Below are 23,211 nucleotides of genomic sequence, written 5' to 3' on the forward strand. Positions count from 1 at the left end.
GAGAGATGGGTCCCCTTAAAACCACCCTGTTAGAGAGATGAGTCCCCTTAAAACCACCCTGTTAGAGAGACGTGTCCCCTTAAAACCACCCTGTTAGAGAGACGGGTCCCCTTAAAACCACTCTGTTAGAGAGACGGATCCCCTAAAAATCATCCTGTTAGAGAGACGTGTCCCCTTAAAACCACTCTGTTAGAGAGGCGGGTCCTCTTAAAACCACCCTGTTAGAGAGATGGGTCCCCTTAAAACCACCCTGTTAGAGAGGCGGGTCTCCTTAAAACCACCCTGTTAGAGAGATGGGTCCCCTTAAAACCACCCTGTTAGAGAGGCAGGTCCCCTTAAAACCACCCTGTTAGAGAGATGGGTCCCCTTAAAACCACCCTGTTAGAGAGGCGGGTCTCCTTAAAACCACCCTGTTAGAGAGATGGGTCCCCTTAAAACCACCCTGTTAGAGAGATGAGTCCTCTTAAAACCACCCTGTTAGAGCGATTTGTCCCCTGGGAGCCTGAGGACCACGTCCTACGCCAGGAGCAGCTGGCCTCCAGGATACATGCTTTTGGCCTGGATGCCTTGTAAGCTCCACAAGTCAGAGGTGGACGTGGCCCAGTTAGAGGAGCGTCAGGGGGCCAGAGCGCGGCTGCTGCTGCTGCTGCAGCTGTCACTTCAGTCGCGTCCGCCTCTGCGACCCCAGAGACGGCAGCCCACGAGGCCCCCCACTGTCCCTGGATTCTCCAGGCAAGAACGCTGCAGCGGGTTGCCATTTCCTTCCCCGATGCATCAAAGTGAAGTCGCTCAGTCATATCTGACTCTTCGCGGCCCCATGGACTGCAGCCTACCAGGCTCCTCCATTCATGGGATTTTCCAGGCGAGAGCACTGGAGTGGGTTGCCATTGCCTTCTCCAGAGGATGGGCTAGACCTGACTAGAGCTGGAACCTGATGTCTGGGTAGGGGGCCCTAGGCTTCATTGCACTGTGTATTTTCAGGAGCTGGTCTTCTGAAAGAGGGCTTCAGGGGCAAACGTGAGAGTGGGGAAGGGGAGGAAAAAGGCTGGTCAAAGGGAGATCTACGATGGTGCTGCCCTGAGCTGCCTAATCCCATGTAAAGCGGTCATTCAGTTTTTATTACTTTTACATGTGGGGTGCCACATATCATTTTATTTTGGGGGGAGGGGTTCTGCTCATGGAACAGAAGTTTGAAAGCCAGTGTGCTATCCTTCTGTAAATAAATTAGTTGCTCAATCGTGTCTGACTCGACGCGACCCCATAGACTGCAGTCCCCCAGGCTCCTCTGTCCATGGAAATCTCCAGTCAAGAAAACTGGAGTGAGTTTGGGGCAAATTCCTCTTGTTTTGGGAACTTAGGTGCTGACTTTTGTCCACAGGGGCCCCCTGAAAGGACAGGGTGAGGAGCAGACCTGTGCCCTAAGCAGCAGGGGCATCAAATGTGGGGTCTGTGGAGCCCCAGAGGCCTTTGTGACCCTTGAGTGGCTCACACCGTATGCAAAATCCCAGGGTGTGAGTGAGTCAGAAAGAACGCCAGTAGATCTTCTCAGATTTCTGAAGGTTTTCTGTCCCCTAGTTCCTGACTACTAATATCATCATGACTGGAGAAACACCCTTGACTGAGTGCTGACCAGGTGCTAAGGAGAATGAGGGCAATGAGGTCATCTACCCCAGAGAGCTGCTGGGAGGGTATTTGTGAAGCACTGAGGCACCCGGCACACTGCAAACACTCTGATGGGCCTTAGAGTTTATTTTCACTATTATTACTCTCATCTATTATCATCACTTCCACAGCCTCATTGGTCCTCACAAAAACTTTATGAGGTTTGTATTATTATCAAGCCCACTTTATAGAACAGGAAATAGAGGCTTCAAGAGGTTAAATAATTAGCTCAAGGCCACAGACAGCAGACAAGGAATCAGAAGGTGGCCTGTCTGGTTCCCAAGCCCAGGCAGGCCCTAGGTCTAGAAGGGCTGAGGGAAGAAGGCAGGACTCCCGGAGAGCCCAGGAGGAGACTAGCAGGCAAGGCAGGACTGGGAGGCCCCAGATGACCCCAGGCCAGAGCCAGAGGGGAAAACAGGCCGGGACTTTCCGCTGAAAGGGCCTGAAAGGACCCGCAGCTTTGCTAACTTTGGACCTCTCTGAATCAACAACACAAAGCCAAACTACTTAAAATAATAATGATGAAAACAGAAAGCCACCCCCTGCGGCGTCCTCTCCTGGGCTCCAAAGTGAGCCAGAGTCTTGGAGTACAGTGGGTTCAAGGCGCGAGGCACTGGCAGACCCAGCGCCCGCTGGCTGCGCTCCAAGCAATGTTTCTCCTTCCAAACACACACAGAACTCCGCTCAGCACACCACTGGAAAGCCAAAAAGATGCCCCAAGGGTTGCCATGGCAATGCTAAACAGACAAAACATTTCAACCAGCTCTGACGCACAGACACAAACCTATTTAAGGGCCAAATGGATGGATTGAGGGATGGGGTGGGGGAGTGTTGTTTCTACAGCTCCATCTCGGAGGATTTGGCCCCTAAAGCATCTAGGTCAGACTGAAAGAGAGCAAAGGACTCCTTCCACACAAGCTGAGGCTGGGCTCGCTCAGGGAAGGGACACCACCGTCATGCTCCCTGCATCTCGCTTGCAGATGCAGTCCTGTTTTAGGAGGGCTACGACAGGGCGGCAGGAGATGCCCATGGCCCTGGTTCTGCCTGTCCCTGAGGACAGCCCTCTGCTCCCAGCACCAGGGTCTCTTCAAAGAAATGGGAAGTGATATGCTTTCCTGTAAGTGTGAAAGGTCTTAAAGCACCGAATCGATGCATGTGAGTGCTGATACTAACCACCATTCCCCACATGCCATCCACAGGGGTTGATTACCATGGATATTTTCCTTTAGAAAACTTCACTCCAGGGTCCAATAGAGCTATTCCCTGAAATGCTGCCACCTGGGGAGTGACGATGACTACAGAAGATTTGGTCCAGGCCTGAAAAGACCGCCATGTCTATGGGTTTGTCTTAGTTTGGGCTCTTCCATGCTCTATCCGTCACCTCAGACACAACAGGACAAAGGGCTGACCTCGGTAAAAGCCCAGAAGAGTCTCACCAGACACAGCTGATGGCACGTGGTAGCATCCCTGAGCAAATACTAAAAAACTGCCTGTGCAGGGCCCATGACATCCTCAGGTGAACAGCATGTCCAGAAATAGGAATCCTCTTCCACTCCTTATCCCCCATGGTGAACCCTCTCACCTTTCAAGACTCACCCCTGGTGAGTCTTGAATAACTCACCCAGTTATTCCTAAAGCTCCCCTTGTCCTGGAGTGGAACAGTCCCCCATGTACCATGCATAGATGTCTATGGGAACAGCACTATTCTAGTGTTCAAATTGTTCTCCGGTCTCCTGCCCACTCATCACTGAGCTCCCTGAGGACAGGGATCCCATCTCCTTCACCTGGGTACTCACGAGGCCTTGCCCAGTGCCTGGCATTGGTGGGCACTTTGTGAGCCTCTGCTGATTGACGGGCTAAAAGCACGCAGTGCCACGCCCACAGTGATTATGCACCAAGGCCCCTGGGCATTCTGGAGTCCATAGGCCACAGTTATGCGCTTTCACTTCCACATTCTCTACGGAGAGAGCAGAACCTGAAGCTGAGCCTGGAGGGCAGGAGTTTGAGAGTGGAGCTCCAGGTAGCCTGGTGGGTCAGGAGGAAGGGAATAGGAGAAGAGGAGGGGGTGCCCCACCTGCAAAATCGAAGCTCTCGTGTAGGCCCACTGATTAATGAAATGATTTGCCCCTTGGAAGCTGAAATAGCACCCATTTCCCCTGCTTGGAAGCAAACCGGATTCTGTCTTCGTTATTTAAGGCCCCTGAAGATGCTCTGTTCTCTTAGGGTGGAAGAACATTAGCTCTACGGAGTCACAGCTACCTTCCCAGCAGGTACGCTCCCCAAATCTCCCCTCTCCGTGTCATCTTCCTTTTGTCAACATGAGGCTCTCCATACGCATTGCCTTCTGGTCTCCTCCAAATAGGCAACATTTAGCAAACAACAAATCTTTATCACTGACTGCCCTAACTGGGAAGCCTAACTGGGAGCTTGACCTTCTAGGAATCTAGAAATGATGGCCCGTCCACTATGCTATATTCCCCAGTGGTGCTTCCCATGAGCAGGATGCACGTGCCCACACGGGTGTACACAGAGCGTCCTACCAGCCGGAACGACGCCCGTGCTTGTGTGTAAGCTGCACTGGCCGTGTGCCCGAGGCGAGTGCTGCCTGCGGGATCTGTCCTTGTCTGCGAGGTGGTTGAAAGGACAGGGTCCCTATAGCCCTTATCCTCGTCTTCCTCACTTCCCACAGGATGGAGGGGCTGCGGCAGAGGTTCTGACATTTCCCTGGACTCGCATCCTGTCTGCTGAACTACCCTCTGCCACTTTCACCACCAGACCTGGTCTGCCGCCCCACCTCTAAGCTGGAACTAATTATCATAGACAATTTTAGAATTTCATATTCCAGTGTTCTTAAAAAAAAAAAAATACAGTCCATGAAAAAAAACAAAACAAAAACCCAAGACTGCCACAGCTGAAAGGCTTACAGAGAAACCACAAAACTGTTGATGCAATGTGGCACTGATACATATTTACTAAGTTGGCACAGAAGAATCCGAGGTGACGGGTATTATCTCTGAAGCTTGAAAGTAGACTTTAACAACAAACATCTCAGATAGAAGGTACAGAAAATACAGATGGACCAAACACAAGAAAAGGTTCACGAGGTTCACCTGCCAGGTCCACATCTGCATTACCATGGACTGGAACAAAGGCATCCATTTCTACCCCAGAGGGAAATACTGCATCTCTTTCCTGTGATGCTCTGACTGCATATGTAAAATGCCTGCACTAAAATTAAGTCTTCTATCTTCCAAATTTTCTCAATTATTAATACACCAGACAGCTGCAGTAGCTCTAGCAAAAATAGCAGCCAAGCTTTCCCACAAGTCAAAACAGCCATGAGATGTCTGCACGGGGACTTTCCTACGTGAGGACTGGCCGCTCTCTGGGCCAAACAAGAAGAGACACAGTCTCCAGTGGAACAACAGAAAAAGAGAAACTTGTTTTAGAATTTAACATGAAAAATGACAGCCCTTCCTCCTACCCTCACCAGAGACATTCACTCCTCTTTATAACAAGAAACTCTGTGTGTGTGAAAAAAAAAGTTGACTGAAAAGGCTATCGGTCCACTCATTGGGATAACAATTCAGAAAATTAAACAGCTAACCCAAGGAATGCCAATCACTTCAGTGTATTCTGGAATGAAACTATCCAATCGTGCCTACTCAACAGGAGCAGGGTGAGGTTAGAAAAACAAATTACGTCTGTTTTTTTTTTTTTAAGATTTTTGGAAGCAAAATTAACATCCAGAAAAAAAAAAAAAGCTGTCCTTCAGTTGCCACCTTCATATTTTAAACAAGTATCACAGTATCATCTTAAAAGACTTCTGTGAATACATTTTTTGTGGAAATACATTTGAAAAGCACTGCAAAGGGGAAAACTGAGTACTCTGAGTATCACCATTCAATGGTCTCTGAACTCAACAGTGATCATGAATTTTAAGTCAAAGATTTATGTGTAGAACATGAAACAAGAATAAAATAGATTTCAAAAGATTTTTTAAAGCTGTAATATCAGAGCTTAAGCATATCACACCAGAGGGAATGTCACTTGTCACGGTCACGTTGCGCATGGTCTGGATGTGATCAAACATTCCACACTGCCTGTCACAGTTCTGATTTCACATCATTCTAACCTCTAAAGGCAACCAGAACACATGCCCCAGTTTCTGGGTCGTATGATCCCATTACTCTAGGCCCCAGCACCACACACAAACAGAAAAGGATGTAGGTCCTTGAGGAAAAAGCAAAGAGTCCTAGCGGCCCAAGTTCTAAACAAGGATATGTTTGCACCAGTTCTGTATAACTTGTTTCTAAGAACAAGGACCGTATTTCATTTTCCCTGTCTCACGACCTACGTAAAAATCACAGTTATTTTTCAGTAAATGCCAACAAATGTCAGAGAGGCAAACCATGGCTATTTGGAAATGGCTGTTCGTTTATTAATATAATCCCCCAGAGTAAAGCTCGTGGTGTGAATGTTTTCAAGACAGTCACTATCATTTAGAGGCGGGGCTTACTAACCTAACACAGACACTCACTACCCGTGTATCACTTACCATTTGCGATCTGTTCTTCGGACAGCCATTGATGTCTTCGATCTTCTCATTTGCTGAAAAAAGAAACACGGGTCAGAAAAACAAATTAATTATCACAGACACTGCAAGCAGGGATGTTCAGGACCCTTGAGGCCAGGCAAATCCTAAGGCCCATTCTGGGATTTGTCCAACCAGCACAGGCATGTGAAATACTGAGACGCTTCTAGCAAGCTTCAGGACTTAACTCATCGAGCTGCTGTCCTCCAGGGACAGCTGGGGCAAGGTCGCCGTCATCTAAGGCAGAGACAACTGCGCTGGCGACAGTCTTGGAGTGATGGGGCAGGGTGGAAATGTTTGCACGCTGGGAAACGGACTGAGCTGTGACTGTGCTCTAGGCTCTGAAAAGGCAACTGCAACTTCCCCACAGAAGACGGGGTGCTTCAGGGTGAGATCCATGTAGCCACAGTGCAGCTCCTGGGGACAAAAGCCACAGATGGTAGCCTCTCACTCCATTTTTAGCCAGAAATATTAAGGTTGCTTTTGCCGGTCCTGATCCTATTCCCAAAGTGGATCTTATTCCCATTGGGATCCTATTCCCAATGGAAAAACAAGAGAGTGAGACTTTAAAAATGACACATCCATGCCATTTAGGATGTCCAGATTAAATCTGGAACATATTCTATTGAAGTCAAGAGAGCACCGACCTACTTAGAGAAGTGATAGAAAGAGACTGAACTGCATGAGCTGGAAATCAAATAAAAACAAGGAAGAAAGGCCCAGCTGCCCAGGGTGAATGTGGTTCCTCCTCAGGCTAAAGGAACCCTTGTAAGAGACAGCCTAGGACACCTGGGTTTGCAACAACAGTGCTACAAGAAAGGCAGTATGTATAGAGGTTTGGAGGCAAAGATACCCCAGTTTGAAGCCCAACTTTACAGCTTCTGAGCTGTATGATCTTAGCCACGTAATACAACCTCTCTGTTGCATTGCCTCACCTATAAAATTGAGTTGGCTCATCTGCAGAATTGAGCTAATACTACGTACTTTCCGGGAGGAGCTGTGAAAAGAAGATTATATGATGCCAGTAAAATGCTCAGTGCAGTTCCTGGCACGGTGAGAGTTCTATGCATGGTCGTTGTCGTTTACTTGCTCAGTTGTGTCTGACTCTTTGCGACCCCATGGACTGTGGCCCACCAGGCTCCTCTTTGTCCATGGGATTTCTCAGGCAAGAATATTGGAGTGGGCTGCCATTTCCTTCTCCGGGGGATCTTCCTGACCCAGGGACTGAACCCAGGTCTCCTGCATTGAGAGTTGGATTCTTTACCTCTGAGCCACCTGGGAAGCCCTCTTTGTACGGCAGCAATCATTAATCCAAGTATGCATACTCTTTATCATCTGTGTAAAAATACATAAAATAAAATTTTCCTTTTTGATCTTTCCATCTGAGTTTAACCCAGAAACCTAGCTAGGACTTCACAGTAAAAGACAACAGATTTGCATTCTCTGAAGACTTTTTAAGATTCTTTCCCAATCCCACATCCCTTTACATGTCGCCACCCCAGCAAGATAAGGCCCACGAGGTCTCTCTGCTCTCCCAGCACCCTGGAAACTGCCTCTATGCTGCTTTTAGCCACCTAATGTATAACTCCTTTTCTAGCCTCCCCCAGCTATGCAGACAGGTAGATTTTGTTTTTCACACTTGTATCCTTACAGCTCAGTAAGTGCTTGCAAAATTTATATATATCACATCCGATCTTAATGACTGTAACATCTAAAACTTCATGAAAAGACATTTAAAAAAAGCATCTGAAAAGGATAACAGAAACAGTTTCCCACGACGCTAAGGTTTTAGAACACCTGTATTTAAATATAGTTCACTGTTACCTCCATTGGGTTTATTTTTTCCTCCAGCATTTCTACCTTGAGAAGGAAATAAAAAATAAGAAAGCAAGCTAGTGGCAGGACATTATTTAAAAATCTAGTTGCCAGAGACAGGCTGGTTATTATACATTCAGCCTCATCTACCCTTTCTTTAGAATTTGCCCAGAGTAATAGATATTTAGGCCTATGACCCATCTGGGAAGACTTTGGTCTTCCGGGAGCTACTTGAGTCTTCTCAGCTCTTAAGAACACTGGGATAGGCATTTTAGGAAGCTTCTTCTACCTGGTTTTCCCTCCTCCCCAAAGAGGTGCCATAAAGCCTTTAAAAAGCACCTAAAAGACACCCAATGAATGGGATGACTCACAGATATTTGTTATTCAGTTCACCAGAAAATACAATTAGCCAGAAGGCATCACTACATGTAAGTTCCACAAAAGCAAGGACTTCATTCTGCTTTGGTTTCTACTATAAGCCCAGAGCCTAATGCAGTGCCTGACACATAGTAGCCACTCAACATGTATTTGTTGAGGGGAACTAAGGACTATTCTGAATATTTCAATGAATCGAAGTTTTACTGCCTATTCTGAGGCAGCTGCCCTTTCACTTGTGTGTATATAAATGTATGTCCTGAAGGTGGAAAAAAAGAAAGCTCCTTGACACCTGGCACTCACTCCTTCATACATTGGAAATTATGGCAGGCTAGCACTCTGACCTTGGATTTTGATATACAACACTGGAAGAATAAATATATGGCTTTTGAGAATCAAGGCCACTCCAGGTATCTTCCAGTTGGATACTCGTGATGGCCAAAGTTATAAGTCATCGAGTTCCAATCAATACCCAGCTCATTGATGCTCATTAAAGTGAAGGATGGATAACTGTAATCCTGAGAAGTCATTTTAAAGATCATTTATATACCTTTGACTTCCCTGGTGGCTCAGATGGTAAAGCATCTGCCTACAATGTGGGAGACCTGGGTTCAATCCCTGGGTCGGGAAGGTCTCCTGGAGAAGGGAATGGCAACCCACTCCAGTATTCTTGCCACCCACCCCCTGCCAAAAAAGGGGCTCAAAGTAATATTTTGGGCTTCCCTGGTAGCTCAGAGGTTAAAGCGTCTGCCTGCGATGCAGGAGACCTGGATTTGATACCTGGGTTGGGAAGATCCCCTGGAGAAGGCAATGATAACCCACTCCAGTACTCTTGCCTGGAGAATCCCAGGGATGGGGGAGCCTAGTGGGCTGCCATCTATGGGGTTGCACAGAGTCGGACATGACTGAAGCGACTTAGCAGCAGCAGCAGCAGCAAAGAAGACCCACCCCAATAATCTTGCCTGGAAAATCCCAAGGACGGAGGAGCGTGGTGGGCTGTAGTTCATGGGATTGCAAAGAGTTGGACATGACTGAGCGACTTCACTCTCACTTTTCACTTTCATGCATTGGAGAAGGCAATGGCAACCCACTCCAGTGTTCTTGCCTGGAGAATCCCAGGGATGGCAGAGCCTGGTGGGATGCTATCTATGGGGTTGCACAGAGTCGGACATGACTGAAGCGACTTGGCAGCAGCAAAGAAGACATGGGAAGAGGTCAAATGACTCAACCCAAACTCAAAATAAATCCTTAATAAAAATTGCAAAAGCCTGGACCTCCTAGTTACCAATTTCATGTGCTATAAATACTTCTCCTTTAAATTCTCAAGAATTTCTATGAAAGTTAAAGTGTGAAAGTCGCTCAGTCAACTCCGAATCTTTGCGACGCCATGGACTATACAGTCCATGTAATTCTCCAGGCCAGAATACTGGAAGAGACAGCCTTTCCCTTCCTCAAGGGATCTTCCCAACCCAGGGATCGAATCTAGCTCTCCTGCATTGCAGGTAGATTCTTTACCAGCTGAGCCACCAGGGAAGCCCATCAAGAATTTCTGCGGTGGTCATAAATACTTAAAGCAATAATAGAAGCTATCATTGTGCTGGTAAGAAGAGCTTGGTCTTCAGAGCTGAATTTACTAACTCGGGGTAGGGGGTCTTTGGCTACAGCCCCAAAGTAGAAAACCAAAGAAGCAAAGCCATGTCCCCCAAAGTCTTCATTAAAGTCATTAAAACTGGCATGCTGAAGTGCCAGTGGTATTTATTCCAGCAAGCTCTAATGTGCGGACCTGTCTGCATGCAAGGTGACAAGTTAGTCACTGGAAAGCATCAGTGCGCTTTAAGAAGTATGGAATCAAGCTCGTCACTCCTCAAAAGACCTCCTGGGAAGAGTTCAGAGCATTTCAAGAGCCCAAGCATCTATGCTTGGCACCTATGTATGTTCAGGGCAGTTGGCCATCCTGCCGATGTCCAGAAAGACAAACTGCCTGCCCTCATTGAAAGGCATATGACTTACCCAAGGTCATGCCATGGTAGCAGGTCATCAACAGAAAGCAGAATCCCGCAAGTTGTGTGAACTTCCTCGTTGTGCTCAGAGGCAGCCCAAATGGTGGTCGAGAATGAGCTGCTATCAGCCCTTGTCACCTCTGATGGGAATCTCTTCCCCTCTGTCTTGGCTTCCTCCTTCTCTCCAAGCCTCTTTTGTTTGTCCTGTTTCCCTCTCTCTCCTCTGTCCTCTCTTCCTCCCGCCCCCCTTCTCTCCTTCGCTCACTCCAACCCCTGCTGGCATCCTCCCTGAGTGACAGCAATGTAAGCAGAGGGAGGGAGGCCTGTCTCTCCCTCTTGATTCATGCTGTTTATCCTGGCCTCATAAACCTTTCTAATAACTCACGGACATGGCACCGTTGATGGGCTGGCAGGCAACTGCCGGCTTTGGGCAGCTCAGGACTCAAGAAGATAATCATACTAATAAGAGGCTGAACACAGACACTCAACCCTCAGTCGCCAGAGCAAGGGCAGCCAGAGGCAGCAGCACAGGGTTCATTTTCTGCCCAGTGGGTAGAAGCCAATGATGCAAGAGTGTGGGCCCCAAGGTATCCCACTATCTGGGAAGAGGAGGGATGGATAAATAGAAGGCTAGGGCCTAGGACTGGGCTCGATGAAGACTTAGTTAGGAGTAGCATTTGTGAAGAGCACTGAAGGTTTTCCTTCACATAAAACATCTTAGTTTTCAAAGGATTCCAACTCTCCATCATCAGAACTAGCTGAGGAAAAGGTTAGATTCCCCAACCTGAAAGTCGAGTCTTCAACCACTGGCTTTGTTCCTAGGTTAGCCCTGTACCTTGCCTTATTTGCCTTGTTTAGTCTCTGGCTCTCTACCCTCCAGCATCTCTGCACACTATTCCCTCTACCAAGAAAGCCCTCCCTGACCACTTCACCCAGCTAACTCCCAGTTTGAGGTCTTGGCTTACAGATACATTCCTTGATGAAATGTTCCTTGATTCCCTCCTTACTAACCCAGCGTCTTCTTTCCCTAATCATGGGTCAGGCGTCACAGCACATGAGCCCTTTATCATTATGCACAATCTTCCTCCCTCCTAGATCTAGGAAGAGGTTGTGACTTAAAAGGACAATCTCTCTGCCTGCAAGTTTTGATGGACCTTCATTTAGATGAGTTCTTTTCAATTATTTTAAAATAACTTCAAACCTTCAGAAAAGTTACAGGAACAGTACAGAGAATTTCCTATAGCATCATCCATTCTCATTTTCTCCCTTCCTCTCTCACACCCTCCTGCTCTCTATAGGTAGACATTATTTTTCCTTAATCATTTTAGTGTAGGCTCAGTTGTGTCTGACTCCTTTGCAACCCTGTGGACTGAAGCTCACCAAGCTCCTCTGTCCGTGGAATTTTCCAGGCAAGAAAACTGGACTGGATTGCCATTTCCTACTCCAGGAGATCTTCCCAGACCAAACCCATGAACCTTGTGTCTCCTGCATTGGCAGGCAGATTCTTTATCACTGAGCCACCTGGGAAGCCCTGGTGGCTCAGACAGAAAAGAACCTGCCTGCAATGCAGAAGACCCCAGTTTGATCCCTGGGGTTGGAAAGATCCCCTGGAGAAGGGAATGACTACCCATTCCAGTTTTCTTGCCTGGAGAATTCCACGGACAGAGGAGCCTGGCGGGCTACAGTTCATGGGGTCACAGAGAGTCACACACGACTGAAGCGACTGACACACACCAGGAAGCCCTAGTGTAGCCTCCAAGGGTCATATCCCTTATTCTTGGTGTGTACTTCCAAAGGACAAGGATATTTTTTTGCGGTACAATTCTAAATTTCAGAAAATTAAACATTGCTCTAATTCCAATATTCCAATTTAGTCAATTGACTCAAAAATGTCCTTTATTGCATTTTATTCCCCCGAATGGGATTCAGTCCAGCGTCATGCAGTGCATTTAGCTGTCAGGTCTCTTTAGTGTCCTTTCTTCTTAAACAATTTCTCAGCCACATTTTTTTGTCTTTCACAGCACTGATATTTTGGAACAATTCAGGCATTTTTTGGGTTTTTTTTCAATAGAATGTTCCGCAATTTGGGTTTATCTGAGAGTCCTTGTGATGGGTTTCAGGCTTTCTAACCTGAGTGCAATACAACGTGAAGCGATGGTGCAATCTTTCTGAGGTATCCTATCAGGAAGCACATGACATCCAGCTGCTTCTCATCAGGGATGTAGTTTGGTCACCTGGTCATGACACCTGATTCTCCCATGTGGTAACTATATTTCCCTTTGCAACTAATACAGCATCTGTGAAGAGCCACTTTGAGACCACACACACAGCTGCTCTCCATCAAACATTCTCCCTTGGATTTCAGCTCCCACTGGTGATTCTTGCCTTAACGAACGTTTACCATCACAGCTGCAACTCCTTCTCCATTCATCAGCCAGCGTTCTCCTGTTGAGTCCTCTCTTCTCTTCCATCGATATATCATTTATTTATTTATCTAGCAGCATATAGATTTGTACACTCCTATTTTATTCCATGGGTATAATCCACAATGGCCCTCAGTTATACTGGTGTTCTAGTTGTCTCAGATCAGATTGCTCTTTGTAGCCCTGGAGTGTAGAACCAGTACTTGCAGGGAGATAATACCATGGAGGGAGCAGATTTTGACTTAATGAAAGAAGAGCTTTTAAAAGACTCTAACTCTCCATCATTAGAACTAGCTGTGGAGGTAGGTAGTTGCCCATCCTAGGAAGCATTTAATAGAGTCTGCTAACTACTTTTCCTAGAAGCAATTCATACATCAGGTTGAGGCTTTTAAAAGCTCAGAGGTTAAAGCGTCTGCCTGGAATGCGGGAGACCCGGGCTCGATCCCTGGGTTGGGAAGATCCCCTGGAGAAGGAAATGGCAACCCACTCCAGTACTCTTGCCTGGAGAATCCCATGGAGGGAGGAGCCTGGTAGGCTTCAGTCCATGGGGTCGTAAAGAATCGGACACGACTGAGCAACTTCACTCACTCATTCACTTCCAAACCTTAAAGTTGCAGCCCATCCTGGAAAGGAGGAGGGTGACAAAGAGGTGAGAGGAATACTCAGGAGAACACTACACACTGAGAAGGGGAAACAAGCCAACGCAGGCTTAGGGAAGCCATGGCTACAGTGAGCGACACTCTCATCCCTAAACTAATCAGCTCAACTTCTTGTGAACATCACTGCACACCAGATACCATGTTCAATGCTGTGAACCCAGGAAGGAAGATGACTCAGAGCCAGACCTATGGAGAGCCAGGCCCAATACAGCAGTCAGTGGGATGACAGAGGAGGGTCCCCTTCAGCTCTGCCTGGGAGAGAGCTAGGTAGGGGATCGGAGGGAAACTGACTTTTCAAGAATCAGTAGGAGGAGGTCTCCAGCCAAAGAGCAACTGTAACCACTGGACTTCTGTTCAGCACAAGATGGAGTCTCTAGGACTCCAATTCTGGGAATTGGTGGTACTAACTTGAGCCTTTGAAATCACAGTCTAGTAGCTCAGGCTCAGAGAGGTCACTGTCTTGGGAGTTCATCTCATCAGAATAGATTCAGGGAAGCATCCTCCTGAGCAATGATAAAAACTGTGCTAGCTTACATTTCCATGGAGAAGGCCCGGGTTTGATCCCTGGGTCAGGAAGATCCCCTGGAGAAGGAAATGGCAATCCACTCCAGTACTCTTGCCTGGAAAATCCCATGCACAGAGGAGCCTGGTGGTCTGCAGTCCATGGGGTCGCTAGGAGTCGGACACGACTGAGCGACTTCCCTTTCACTTTTCACTTGCATGCGTTGGAGAAGGAAATGGCAACCCACTCCAGTGATCTTGCCTGGAAAATCCCAGGGATGGAGGAGTCTGGTGGGCTGCTGTCTATGGGGTCGCACAGAGTCGGACACAACTGAAGTGACTTAGCAGCAGCAGCAGCTTACATTTCCATAGCTTATATTTCCATAGCACTATGCTTAGTAAGTTTGCCATACACATTCACCAACTCTGGGCCCTGACACACATAACTGGTCTATCATGACACACTCTGACATCGATTCCAAGGCCTCTTCATCTTTCTACACATACCTTTCGAGGCAGTGGCTACCAAGTCCTATCCAGAAACATTTCACAGTATCCAAGCACGTTTCGCATCTGATGTCTACTTTACACTTCACAAGACTGCCACACGATCAGACAAAGCAGGTATGAAAGTGAAAGTCACTCAGTCATGTCCGACTCTTTGCAACCTCATGGACTATACAGTCCATGGAATTCTCCAGGCCAGAATATGGGAGTGGGTAGCCTTTCCCTTCTCCAGGGGATCTTCCCAACCCAGGGATTGAACCCAAGTCTCCCACATTGCAGGCAGATTCTTTACCAGCTGAGCCATAAGGGAAGCCCAAGAATACTGGAATGGGTAGCCTTTCCCTTCTCCAGGGGATCTTCCCAACCCAGGAATCGAACTGGGATCTCCTGAATGGCAAGCAGATTCTTTACCAACTGAGCTATCAGCGAAGCCCCAAAGCAGGCATGGCTGTGCCTATTTTATTTCACTTGTTTTAATTGCTTTTTAAAAATCATTTTTCCCCCTTTGGCCGCACCACGTAATATGTGGGATCTTAGTTCCCCAATCAGGGATTGCACTCATGCTCCCTGCAGTGGAATCACAGAGTCCTAACCACTGGACCACAAGGGAATTCCATGTGTCCATTTTAAAGACAGGGAAACAGGTAGCAGAGTCCATGTTCAGAGACCCATGTCTCAAAGAACTGAGAGGGTCTTCTAGGAGATGGGAGTGGCCTCAACAATCTGAGCAAGCTTGACCCTCCTACCCAGTCAACTCCGGATGAAAACTTACCCTGGCCAGCACCTTGACTCTGGCCTTGCAGAGTCACCCAGCTAAGCCGTGTGTGCACCCCTGATGCACAGAAATTGTGAGGTAGTGAAGAGATGTTCTTTTACATCATTAAGTTTGTTACAATCTGTTATATAGCAACAGCAAACTAATACAGGGAAGGAGAGAAAAAGGAAAGAAAAAGAAGGACCAGTGGAAGTTGGTCTTCAATCTTAGGACAGTGAGGAAGCATCTTTCTCTCTAAATGGCACTCTGAAAGTTTCACCTTAGGCCTACTTGCCTGTATTTTTAGGTACGATCTCCACAGATGTGAGCAGAGCTACAGCTACACACGGCTGCCTCTCATACTTGAAGGATAAGCAACTTTTCCATAACAACACGCCCGAGGGGCTGGGGCTTCTTTTTTTTCCTTTCTTCTCCCTTGGCATGAGTTGGCTGCCGAGGCTGCCAGCGACAACAATCAGTCTAATGCCATCTAATTGACCTCCCGCCTCCACGGTCTGCTCTGAGTTCTCAGGCAGGACCACTGGGGTGCTTCCCCGAAGACCCAAGGCAAAGCTGTGCACAGCCTCCACCCACGTGCCTGCCCAGAATAACTCCTCTTCTCCTGAAACACACGGCCAAGGCATTAAAAATCCCGCTGCTCCAGTTCCCTTCCCCCAGTATTAAAACCAGAACCAGCCCTCTGCAGAGACTGAGCCTTTGATTTCTGAGACTCAATTAAAGTTCACAAGGAAGAAGCAGCCTCATGTTGCCTTTTCTTTTTTTGGAAATATTTCCAGGATAATCCACAAAATAGCACATCATCGAGGGGGCAATAAGAGAGCCAGAAAGATGATAGGAGGGAAGAAGGGGGACAGACAGCCCCTCTAATAAACCACAAGCATGTCCCCCCCAGACATGGCCAGTCTCTTCCTGGAGAAATCAAGATGAGATTGCCCTGTAGGTGATCTTATCAGGCAAAACGAGCTGGTACCCGGCCTCCTCCAGCACAAAACAGAGTCAAATAAACTGTCAACACTCAGGATACAAACACTGCCTTTTTAGATGATGTCAGGGTTCCATCCCCACTTGCCAGACTCGACCCCTGTTGGACTGGTCTCCACGGTAACTCATCCACCCACCCCCCTCAACCCCACCCCGCTGAGGTCAAATCTGCTCTTACCTACAACCTGGATAATCTGGGCTAGGAGGACACCGTCCGTCACATCTTGCTGGAGATCCTTAATGAGACGCTTGTGGCCTGATTTGGCTAGATAGTGATTGGCCCAATCCGTGTAGATCTGCAAGAAAGCACACAGGCAACTTTAGGAACCCCGTCAGATCCCATCTCAGCGTTCCGAGCAGCTGCGGGGCCAGCACAGGAGCCACTGTCCCGCCGGCGAGCTGTCTGGGGCCAGCCCTCGCCATTAACATGCAGTGCATTGTGCCCGTGGGGCATTCAGCTGGCCAGAGCCGGGCTTTCACCTATTGAGAGATCTGCCGTCAAAGGCTCAGGAGAAAGCTAAAGAAAGCTTCAAAACACGCAGAGGTCTGAATGGGACAGGGGACACGGAACTAAACAGTCTGCACCAGACGGCTCTGAGAGGCTGAGGCTCTAAATGCAGGCGCGGTCTCTCCCACCCCACCGCCCGACCCGGCCCCTTCCCATCTTTTTCTCTTTATTGAGAAAACGTATGGGGAGGTTACCACCCAACGGGCAATCTTTTCATGGGCCATTTCAGGGAAAGGAGTTCTCAGGAGCCTGGGTCCCTTGTAAGGGAGCCAAGTACCAAAACACAGCGCCCTTCAATTACTCTTGTGTGAGTGGAGTTATTAATGGCCTCACAATCATCTCAGATCTAATCAGCTTAATTTAAAAGCCCGGCATCATTTTCACTGTTGGGATTCTGTGAACAGCAACAACAACAACAAAAATTCCCCAGCAAATTCCAACACATTTAAACACAGCATTGGTGAGCACAGCACCCGGAAGGCAGAGGCTGGGCGGCCACGGGATCAGCAAAGCAGACCCTTCTGCGGAACACAGAGCCGCCCCTCCCAGTCACAGAGCCATCGGCACAAAGGGTGTTTTCTTCCAACAGGCCGACAAACCAGGAGGACTCTCGCCGGAAAACTTTCTCCCACAGTGACACAAGCTGAAAACAAAACTGAAAACCTCCTCCTCAGGTCTGCGTGCTTAAGTTTCCTATGAGGACTTGTGAATTTGTTGGGGGAACATCAAGGTGTTTATCAGAACCTTTTCTTCTTTTCCCCAAGGAGGGAAATGAACATATGGCTGCTTATTAAGAGAGGTGTCCCCTCTCTCAGCTGGGCCATGTCAGCGGCTGCAGTTCATGCACTAACCAATGTGAGGTTTCCACCGCAACGATGCAGCCCATCATTGCACCTCCATCAGCTGGCCTGCTCTGAGATCTCGAGGGACTTACAGAGCAGCGGAAGCCCTACCCCTGCCCCAGCCCTCCCTCCATCCTGCTCTTCCCAACACTGTGCTCATCAGAGGAGTCTCATACAATGGGGTGCTGCCCTTCAAAACTCCCAAAATGTGGGTTCAAGGGCCAGTGCCTGGACTTGCAAAGCAGGGCCCTTCCAGGGAGGGGCGCCTCTGACTACTCCAATTGGGACAGTGAAGGCCTCTTCTCAAGGGTGGACAAGGTGGACGTGCCCTTTCTACTTCATCAAGTGCTGAGAACGGAAAACTGCTGTCCATTACTTTCTTCCCTCAAGACTCCCAAGTTGTCAGATCAAAAATTTAATACAGCAAGATCATTTTTCAATTTCACAAGCACTGAGAAATATCTAAGGAAGTGGAGTGCCATCTTGATCACTTTAAACATTAGCTGCCAGGCTGCCTAGTACATCTGTGACCTTTGGCCTGGGTGTGCTCACGAGGGAAATAATAACACCTACACATCATCAGGTGATTATGAGGGTGAAACAAGTCCATATACATAAAGAACACAGAATCCGAGACATGCTACTGCTGCTGCTGCTAAGTCACTTCGGTTGTGTCCGACTCTGTGTGACCCATAGACGGCAGCCCACCAGGCTCCCCTGTCCCTGGGATTCTCTAGGCAAGAACACTGGAGTGGGTTGCCATTTCCTTCTCCAATGCATGAAAGTGAAAAGTGAAAGTGAAGTCGCTCAGTCATGTCCGACCCTCAGCGACCCCATGGACTGCAGCCTACCAGGCTCCTCCGTCCATGGGATTTTCTAGGCAAGAGTACTGGAGTGGGGTGCCATTGCCTTCTCCAGAGACATGCTAAGTGTCCAGTAAATAAAAGGAATAACGAGAAAGGTGACTCCCAGCATTATAAAACGGGCCAGAACAAAACCAGCCACAGCCTCTACCCTGAACCTCCAGGACACAAATGAGTCAAGGACTCACTCCCCTTCTCTTTTGTCACAAGGTACAATTTCAAGAGTCTGGAGCACTCTCTCTGCAATCACAAACCAGGGTAGATGGAAAAGACAAGCAGGCCAGAAACTGGCCAGGCTGGTACGGACAGTGAGGCATCCATCCCTAAGTAGGAGATACACCCCCAGGGATGTCTCAGGCCCTGGAGGGATGCTACCAGCTGAGGGTCTGAGGGACCAAGCTGCTGCTGCTAAGTCGCTTCAGTTGTGTCCGACTCTGTGCGACCCAACAGACGGCAGCCCACCAGGCTCCTCTGTCCCTGGAATTCTCCAGGCAAGAATACTGGAGTGGGCTGCCAGAGACCAAGAGAATATCCCAAAGCTTAAAGCCATCTGCCCCACAACCACCAGCTGAGGTGAGAACAGGCCATAGGCAAGAACCCCGCTGAGTGGGAAGCAACTCAGATACCTCTGCTTATTCCCTTCTTAGGTGATTAAGGGTATTTTAAAACTGACATACTCTCTCTAAAACCAGCCCTCCATGTGTGTGCACAGATCAGCAGGAAACCAAGGTTAAGCAAGCTTCTCTCAGCAAGTCCAGGGGTACCTACACACACACACAGTGTGGAGTCCTGGGGAAGCCATGCAGGTATCTGGTATACCAGGGAGAACTTAATTCTACAGTGGTCAGCAATGGCTCTGCTAGAGAAGTGACCCTCTCTACTCAAAGCTGTTTAAAACAAGAGCTCTTCTCCCAACTTGAATCCACCTACACACCACTGCATGTTCCAACAGCACACCTCTAATCCTGTCACCTGCTCCAAAAATCATCAACGGCTCCCTACTGAATTAAAGGCAGACTTTTCACACTGGCTCAAGGCAGTCTTTGCATCCACCCACTCTTCCCCAGCTGGTGTCCAGCCTTGCAGGGCAGGTGGTGTGTGTGAAAGTTAAGAGCGTGGGCTTGGGCACTGACCAAGCCAAGCTGGCCCTTGGCAAGTGAATTTCTATCCACCTCTCTGTACCTCAGTTTTATCCTCCATAAAATGGGGATCAGACCAAATACACAATAAGGCAGGGACTGGCCAACTATACACAGGCCAAACCCAATGGGCCACCTGCTTCTGTAAACAAAACTCTACGGGAACCCAGCCACATCCATCTGCCATCTGTAGCTGCTTTCATACCACAATGGCACAGCTGAATAATTGTGATACAGACTTTTGGCCCACAAATCCTCAAATATTTACTGTCCGGTTCTTTATAGAAAGAAGTAGCCAGTCTGTGTTATAGGGACTGAATGGTGTAATGTGCCTACAGTGAGCAAGTGCTCAGGAATAATTACGATTATTACCACCCCAGGAAAATTGGACCTCACACTTCCCCCATCTCTGAACTCCTGCCACCCCACCCACCTGAGGGCCTCCGCCGGGACCACGCAGCAGAACTCCATTCCTATGCTGGTCCATGAAGTTCATTATCGATTTCCCGATTGCATCCCAAGCTGCATACAAAGCAGGGAACCTGTACGCTGGCACCATCACCTCACCCCTACTCGCAGATTGGGGGCAAAGATGGTGTCCTGCCCATCACTGGGCCCAGACGTGCCTCTCAAGAAGGGGGCACAGGAGGGGCTTGGTAAGTGGTTGTGGAGTTGAGCTGAACAGAGAGCAAAAGGGCAAATGAGAAACTGATTACATTGGTGACTTAATGTGAGCTCTCAGCAAATACTCAATCCAGGATCTCAAGTCTCTTTACTGATTGAAAAGAGGAAGGAATAGAGAAAATAAATCACTCCAGAGTGCAAGCTCCCAAATCAGGACTCAAACAAGAATCACTAATTTATCTGGAGTTTCCTCTCCCTAGCTCTCAACTTTCTGAAGAAATGAGTCACAGGAAAATGCCTAGATTTATTTTAAGAAATACAGTTTTTATGGGTCAAGCTAAGCACTGACACAGGTCAGGGCCCTCCCCCTCAATTACTGTTTCAGTAGCCCATGCAATAACTACCATTCGTCCTAGAAGTCCCTTTGGAAAATAAGCTCACCACATCCTTAGTCATTAAGGACTTCAAGTTCAGAAACTCATCAGAAAATGGAACAGAGTGTGTTTGAAAGATCTTAAGCAAGGGCTACGGCACGCAGGGCATCCTCTCTGAGCCTCAGGCATCCAGAATCAACTTCTCCAGAACCTCTCCTTCCCCAGGGTTCTATAGACTTAGAACTGCTGCTGCTCCAGGTGGGCTCCCTGGAGCCCACCAATCCTCGATGGGTGACCTTACAGTAGAAATGGGCAAGGCAAAGAACCACACAGTTTTGGGAAAGAGTAAAACCATCATCGCCACACCCAACTCCAAATTATCACATCATTCCAGAGTAAAAATTCTAGAGGAACAGGCTCTAGAATCGTCTCCCACTGGTACCGCAGGAGTCTTTCCCACTCTGACTCGTCTCACTGAGTTCACCAGTCTCCCCAGCGGTTCTGGAGGGAGACCTTGTCAGTGCTCCAGAAGCACTTGGTGAGGGAAAGGAGTTCTGTCAAAGCTCGAAAAGAAAAAAGGGGGAAGGAAGACAATGACAGCTGAGAGCGAATTCGTTTTGATTCACTTTATGAGCCTTGACAGGATTTCAAGGAGCGTGTCGTTTGTTTGCTTACAGCTCCACCTCATTTCATATCAAACAGGCTGAAATCAAAGAGGGAAAGTCTTGACAGATCAAGTGAAGTAAAGAACCCGATTATTAATTGTAACAAGAAAACTGATAAAAATTGCACTGTTGTTAAACCAATGGGGAAGGTGCCAAGTTTCTACTGCAATTAGCTCTCCAGTGAAGGGGGATGGGTAGCATTGGAAGGAAAAAACCTCCCCAAATTCTATAAAATAACTGCACCTAAAGTCGTTAGCCTAACAACTCTTAAGTCCAGACCAACATGTTGGGCTGCCTGATGGATCCAAAAGGCAGAAGATAGAATTAGCACAGCGGTTACAGGAGGAAAAGGGTGCAAATGAATCTCTCAGCAGGAAATGCCAGAGTGGAGATTCAAGATACACTAGTCATTTATTAATAGCATCTGAGGTGGTTTCCAGCCAATCAGTGTAAAGAGAACCTATTGTCTGGACTCCATTCAAGGTCTCACTGTAGGCTTCAGGGATATCGTCAACATCATATCGCTTCCATGATTGTGCAGCGTGTGGTTAAAATGGCTTAGTTCTGATTGTCCCGAAGTACAAAAATGACATGGCAACAATCGTACAGTGTCCACCCAGCACCTGAATACACAAAGAGTGATTATTCAATTAGTCACAGTTTTAAGAAAATCAAAATACACCATTTGTTATTAAGGGCAAAGCTAGTTACCACATTCACTTCTGCATCCCTAGCAGCTAGCAAGAAGCCTGGTCCTACCCCACAGGTGTGGTCACATGTCCACAGATCACTTCAACTGCCTGGGGTGAAATGAGGGGCCTGAAGTTATTAGCTGATGGCTTTTCCCATGTTCCCGCTCTCCCCATCACAGTCTAAGATATCCTCTCTTAAGGTAGACCCTGCCTTGATTAAAATCACTGCCTTGAAATAAACATTCAAACAGGAGAATGATGCCCCAGCCCTATACACTGGAAAAAGACAAGGAGCCCAGAGCAGCCAATCTTTTGCTCAAGGCCACAGAGTACAGTAGAGGCTGAACCCAAACACTGGGGCTGCTCTCTGTTGTCTCAAAGGAAGAATCCGGTTTTGCTTGGTGACTTTGATTCTTACTACATACTCACCCTGGAGGGCAATGACTCTTCCATCCATATCTTTGCCACCCAGCCAGGTGGCCCATGGTGAGTCAGGGGGGCCCTCACTTACATGGTGGTGATATGCAGGTATGCCTTATAGACACAATGAGGGCATGTATGTCAGTGGTTAACACAGCGTCTGGAGCCCAACACTGAACAAATTGTGGTTATTCATGTTCAAATGGAGAAGGGAATGGCTACCCACTCCAATATTCTTGACTGGGGAATCCCATGGAGAGAGGAGCCTGATGGGCTATGGTCCATAGGGTTGCAAAGAGTCGGACAAGACTGAAGCAACTTAGCATGCATGCACACATGCATTCATATTCAAATTAATGTAAGTTTCAGGGGAATATGTCATTCTAAATTGTTGAGAGCTTCCTCTTTTGAAAGCCACCGTTTTTAACTATGTCACTGGGACTCTTTCCCAAGATTATCATGAATCGCGCTTTTTAAATTAACCCAATTCCATGTTTTCTTGATGACCCATGGATATCACTATGAATAGCATTTTGATGCATTCAAGGATGCCCTTAAGGCTGTAGAGTTACTGGACTGTCTTTAAGATCCCAGAGTCCTTTAAAATTGGGTGTAGAGTAAAAGAAGTACCATTCAAGCCAGGGCCTTAATGGGACTTTTCCACTGAGGAGAATACATCTAAGTGTGCAGGCTTTCGTGGTACCCCTCTGATGCTCTGAGGGTCAGAAGGGGAGGCCTCTTGGCTCTTAGCTGGTTTCTAGACAGTGAGACTGCTAGTAAGCTGGGCTCCCG

The 23,211-nt window shown here is 47.8% G+C and overlaps 1 protein-coding gene across 13 annotated transcripts in view; it reads right to left on the reverse strand.

The window, feature by feature from the left end:
- NAV2 (neuron navigator 2) overlaps positions 1–23,211 on the reverse strand; it is a 771,667-nt gene that overhangs the window by 269,111 nt on the left and 479,345 nt on the right. For 12 of the 13 annotated variants that reach the window (XM_044943486.2, XM_044943484.2, XM_044943482.2 and 9 more), the window contains 2 exons: positions 16,471–16,588; positions 6,221–6,273 (listed from right to left, as the gene is read on the reverse strand). In XM_044943486.2, the coding sequence (XP_044799421.2) occupies positions 6,221–6,273; positions 16,471–16,588 (171 nt within the window). Of the gene's footprint in view, positions 1–6,220; positions 6,274–7,520; positions 7,592–16,470; positions 16,589–23,211 lie in introns of those variants that run through there. The other variant, XM_044943490.2, reaches the window with a different exon arrangement.

Source organism: Bubalus bubalis, chromosome 5, assembly GCF_019923935.1.
Source record: "Bubalus bubalis isolate 160015118507 breed Murrah chromosome 5, NDDB_SH_1, whole genome shotgun sequence".
NCBI classification, from domain to species: domain Eukaryota; kingdom Metazoa; phylum Chordata; class Mammalia; order Artiodactyla; family Bovidae; genus Bubalus; species Bubalus bubalis.